We start from the raw sequence: 6,243 nt of genomic DNA, 5'->3' as shown, positions 1-6,243 counted from the left end.
TTCTGAACTTAATTTGAATTTTCTAAATTTTAAATTGAAATTCTCAATATGAGTTTGTATTTTCTCAATTTAAACTTGAAATGGTGTAGACTATAGACTAGACTATAGACTAGACTATAGACTAGACTATAGACTAGACTATAGACTAGACTATAGACTAGACTATAGACTAGACTATAGACTAGACTATAGACTAGACTATAGACTAGACTATAGACTAGACTATAGACTAGACTATAGACTAGACTATAGACTAGACTATAGACTAGACTATAGACTAGACTATAGACTAGACTATAGACTAGACTATAGACTAGACTATAGACTAGACTATAGACTAGACTATAGACTAGACTATAGACTGACTATAGACTAGACTATAGACTAGACTATAGACTAGACTATAGACTAGACTATAGACTAGACTATAGACTATACTATAGACTAGACTATAGACTAGACTATAGACTAGACTATAGACTAGACTATAGACTAGACTATAGACTAGACTATAGACTAGACTAGACTAGACTATAGACTAGACTATAGACTAGACTATAGACTAGACTATAGACTAGACTATAGACTAGACTATAGACTAGACTATAGACTAGACTATAGACTAGACTATAGACTAGACTATAGACTAGACTATAGACTGGACTATAGACTAGACTATAGACTAGACTATAGACTAGACTATAGACTAGACTATAGACTATACTATAGACTAGACTATAGACTAGACTATAGACTAGACTATAGACTAGACTATAGACTACTATAGACTAGACTATAGACTAGACTATAGACTAGACTATAGACTAGACTATAGACTAGACTATAGACTAGACTATAGACTAGACTATAGACTAGACTATAGACTAGACTATAGACTAGACTATAGACTAGACTATAGACTAGACTATAGACTAGACTATAGACTAGACTATAGACTAGACTATAGACTAGACTATAGACTAGACTATAGACTAGACTATAGACTAGACTATAGACTAGACTATAGACTATACTATAGACTAGACTATAGACTAGACTATAGACTAGACTATAGACTAGACTATAGACTAGACTATAGACTAGACTATACTAGACTATAGACTAGACTATAGACTAGACTATAGACTAGACTATAGACTAGACTATAGACTAGACTAGACTAGACTATACTAGACTATAGACTAGACTAACTAGACTATAGACTAGACTATAGACTAGACTATAGACTAGACTATAGACTAGACTATAGACTAGACTATAGACTAGACTATAGACTAGACTATAGACTAGACTATAGACTAGACTATAGACTAGACTATAGACTAGACTATAGACTAGACTATAGACTAGACTATAGACTAGACTATAGACTAGACTATAGACTAGACTATAGACTAGACTATAGACTAGACTATAGACTAGACTATAGACTAGACTATAGACTAGACTATAGACTAGACTATAGACTAGACTATAGACTAGACTATAGACTAGACTATAGACTAGACTATAGACTAGACTATATACTAGACTATAGACTAGACTATAGACTAGACTATAGACTAGACTAGACTAGACTATAGACTAGACTATAGACTAGACTATAGACTAGACTAGACTAGACTATAGACTAGACTATAGACTAGACTATAGACTAGACTATAGACTAGACTATAGACTAGACTATAGACTAGACTATAGACTAGACTATAGACTAGACTATAGACTAGACTATAGACTAGACTATAGACTAGACTATAGACTAGACTATAGACTAGACTATAGACTAGACTATAGACTAGACTATAGACTAGACTATAGACTAGACTATAGACTAGACTATAGACTAGACTATAGACTAGACTATAGACTAGACTATAGACTAGACTATAGACTAGACTATAGACTAAACTATAGACTAGACAAAATATCCTATATATAGTCTATACTATACCATACACTGAACTATAGACTAATCTATAGGCTGAAACATATACTATGCTCTTGACTATACTGTATTTTCCATCTCTTCTCTTATTGTTTTTGATTTTGGAGCTCATTGCTTTTCACTAAATTCAGCGTTAAAGCTAAATTAGGTTTTTCTTTACATATCATATACTAAATTGTTATCTTGTTTTAGGATAATTTTTCTTAATAAATATGCTCTTTTAAGAAAGCCAATATTTTTATCACTAAAACTCACAGAATGTTTATTGTGAATAACATTTTTTATAGGGTAATGTAAAACAAACCCGGGTTTAGTTACTTTAAATAGCTTTCCAAAACAAAATTGTATAATTTTGTAATTTTTTTTTTGCAATAAAATTGTTCTTAAAAACTTATAAATAAATTTAATTAAAGCAAAAGCAACAGCAGCGGAGGTATTAACAATGAAAATAGCAGGAAACAAATAAAATAGGCATTTGATGCATTTATTAAATATTAATATTATTAAGCATATTTTTTTATTAAGCTTTTTAAGAGTTTTTAATAAGCATGATTAAGTTTTTTTTTTTAAGAAAAGTGAAAAGTTAGTGAGATATCATACGGGAAATTTAAATAATTTAATATACTGCTATTACTACTTATACTTATACTGCTATTACTAAGTCATTTATTAGCGTTAAAGTCGACGGCCTTATATGGAGGATAGGGTCAATTAAAAATCAATTCTTATAAAATTTTGCATCGAATTTCGTTACTATATTGCTATTATTAAGCCAGTTATGAGCCTTTGATTCATTTTCTGAAGAAGCCTTTATATGGAGAATAGGGTCAATTATGGTCCAATGTCAGCCATCACCGTGTAAAAACTTGTGCAACAATTTATTACAATTGCTGCCTAATTAACTTATTTATTAATGTTTAAACTGTATTTCGGGGGGCCATATGGGCTGATATGGCACATTTACAATTCCAAACAAACCTTACAGAGAGATAATAACTATAGCACCCTCTAGCTTCTGCTGTGTAGCGGATTCTTAAAACAGACGGATGGACTATGGCTAGATCACTGTAGAAACTAAGAATGACCTAGAATATTTATATATTTTTATGGGTCTATGACTAATATTTTGTGACAAAATAGAACAAATGTGACAAAATTAATATACTCCCCAAAATATTCTACATATATTACAACATTACGAAATTAACACTTGCTTTATGACATAGATAAGTTTAAATGATGGATATGTATGATTCGTTATATCCGATTTATAACATTATAGTATTACCACTTTTTTAAAAGGGTCGTAATTATAACCTACACCACTTTAGTGGGGAGGGTATATTGGGTTTGTGCTGATGTTTGTAACGCACAATAATATTGGTCCTATACCCAAGTATACCAATCTGCTTAGAACCATTTTCTGAGTCGATTTAGCTATGTCCGTCTGTCTGTTTGTCTGTCTGTCTGTCTGTCTGTCTGTCTGTTTGTCTGTCTGTCTGTCTGTCTGTCTGTCTGTCTGTCTGTCTGTCTGTCTGTATGTCTGTCTGTCTGTCTGTCTGTCTGTCTGTCTGTCTATCTGTCTGTCCATCTGTCTATCTGTCTGTCTGTCTGTCTGTCTGTCTGTCTGTCTGTCTGTCCGTCCATGTAAACCTTGTAATCAAACTACAGATTGAAGATAATTCAATGAAATTTGGTACATGATCTGCTATTGTCCCAGGGACGAAGCCTATTGAAAATGGTTAAGATCGGCCCATTATTTCACCTAGCCCCCATACAACTGAACCCCTGAATAGAGCTTGTAAACCTTGTAATCAAACTACAGGTCGCAATTTTGAAGATAATTCAATAAAATTCGGCACACAATCTTCTATGATACCGGAGACGAGGCCTGTTGAAAATAGTTAAGATCGGTCCATTATTTCACCTAGCCCCCATACAACTGAACCGGACTAATAGGGCTTTTAAGTTCATAATTATCGTATCTCGACAAAAAGCTGCAAAACCAAGTTCTATACTAGCCTGGATGATACTCATATATTTTTCAATTATAGGGTCTCATTTGACCATAGCCCCCTTCAAAATTCGACTAAAATGTCCACAATTTTATTCAACAATAAATGGCTTAAGTATATCTGAGGCAAGGTACAATTCAACTTAAATGCTTTATTATGAAAACTAAATCACATTTTTTTTGTAACAGGTGTATGGTCGGTCTCGCCCGACTATAATTTCTTACTTGTTTTATACTTACATTACTGCGGTGACACATATTATTTAAAGTTGACATAATATATACATATTTACAAAATTTTGTTAAAATTTTACCAACAAATATTACAAATTCTTTTAAAATTAATTGAATTGATTGAATATTTGCCATACAAGTGTTAGTATAATTTATGAAAATAAAAAAAATTAATAATAAAAAGTAATTATGATAAATTTGTTTATCAATTAAGCCAATTAAAGCAAATTTGCAAAAAAATTTGTTTTTATATAAAAATTCTATATACAATTATAAAGTTGTTTGTTTTTTTTTTTCAAAGGAAAAATTTTATTTATTTAATTATAAAGTTTTTTATTATTATTATTTGATTATAAGTATTATACAATATACATGTGTTAAATCATTATATTTTATATAAATTTTAAGGAGTAAGTAGTGTATAAAGATATATATATATGTATGTAAGTAGTAGTAAAATAATATAATAGTAAATATTAATAGAGCAGAATAAAAGCTTATTTATAGTTAAGAATTTAAGAAATTTTTATATTTTTTTTGTTTTATTATTTTAAAAACTCTTGAGCTACAAACAAACCAAAAAAATATCCATACCAAAAATTTCGTTCATTTAAATATTTAACAAAATTTATTTGCCATTCCAGTTTTATTTATTATACAAAGAAAACCAAAACATAATAATTATATTATTAATAATATATTTTTTTTTTGCAAACAAATAATTAAAAAAGAAATAATAATAAAACAATATACAGCTTAAAGCGTTTTTTTTTTTTTTGTTAAGGAAAAATTATAGAAATTTACAGAGAAAAAAAATAAAAAAGAACAGTAAAACAAAACAATTTAATATTTTACCTCTGGATCATCAATATTGCCCTGAATTTCATTATCTAAAGGTTTCTTTGCCAAAGGTTCACGTTTCTCTTCTGATTCATTTGATTCGGCATTGGGATTTTTATCAGTGGGTCCTTGGGTTACTGGTTTAATGTCTTTATTTTCGGTTTCTTCAACGGTTTCGCCATCTTCTAAGGGGCGTATGTTAACCACACGTACCTTGAAGACACTGTTTTCATCACCATAAACGGTTTCGTTAACCTCCACTTTATGACCATCGACCACCTAGTTAATTGAAAGTTTTATTTTTTTTTTTCTACATGTTGTTCACTACTTATATATAACCTACCTTTACTGTCGAAGTGCTATTGGCCTTTTTGGGATCGATGGTGGGGAAACCAATTTCACTGGAATCATCTTCATCACTGTCAGCACCAGCTCTACTAAACAAACCGGCTGGGAATAAGCGTGCACTAAAGCGACGGAAAAGATCTGTAATTAAAAATTAAAAGTGTTGTTTGTATTAAAAATTTAATCTTTATTAATATTTCTTTTATTTGTTTTAAGTCTTATTTGTCTCACTCCCTGAGAACGAAAACATCTGCTAAGTGTGTTGAAAATATTTACTTTCCTTAGTTGTTTTTGTCCCGTGTTATTCGATAAGTGCAACAGATTAAGAGACAACATAATTGTAGTTTATTTTTGTAAGATAAAGTAAATGTTGTTAGTGTGTGTAAAGTGTTGATAAAAAGAAGACTTTTGAGTTGTTTTTCAACAAAATTTTTTAGACAAGTCAGAAAACGAAGTCAAAAACCATTGGGAAAGTAACAGGTTGTAATATTAGGAATGAGTGAAATATCAGGAAATAGGACTGAATATGAAGTAACTAACTAACTAACTAACTAACTAACTAACTAACTAACTAACTAACTAACTAACTACTAACTAACTAACTAACTAACTACTCTAACTAACTAACTAACTAACTAACTACTAACTAACTACTACTAACTAACTACTAACTAACTAACTAACTAACTACTAACTAACTAACTAACTAACTAACTAACTAACTAACTAACTAACTAACTAACTAACTACTACTAACTAACTACTAACTAACTAACTAACTACTAACTAACTAACTAACTAACTAACTAACTAACTAACTAACTAACTAACTAACTAACTA

At 30.1% G+C, this 6,243-nt stretch overlaps 1 protein-coding gene across 1 annotated transcript; it reads right to left on the bottom strand.

Moving 5' to 3' along the window:
- Nucleotides 1–4,972: 4,972 nt before the first annotated feature.
- On the bottom strand, nt 4,973–5,556 carry LOC119615650 (icarapin-like; the record flags this gene model as incomplete). Its single annotated transcript, XM_037971659.1, has 2 exons — nt 4,973–5,336; nt 5,401–5,556. Coding segments are annotated over 2 exons (432 nt in total), but the record flags the coding sequence as incomplete, so codon positions are not given.
- Between the last annotated feature and the right edge of the window lie 687 nt (nt 5,557–6,243).

Source organism: Lucilia sericata, unplaced genomic scaffold, assembly GCF_015586225.1.
Source record: "Lucilia sericata isolate MDLA Ls3-8-SP2 unplaced genomic scaffold, ASM1558622v1 Contig006622F_arrow, whole genome shotgun sequence".
NCBI lineage: Eukaryota > Metazoa > Arthropoda > Insecta > Diptera > Calliphoridae > Lucilia > Lucilia sericata.
Note: the sequence above shows the minus strand (reverse complement) of the source record. Positions and strands in the feature narration are given on the sequence as shown.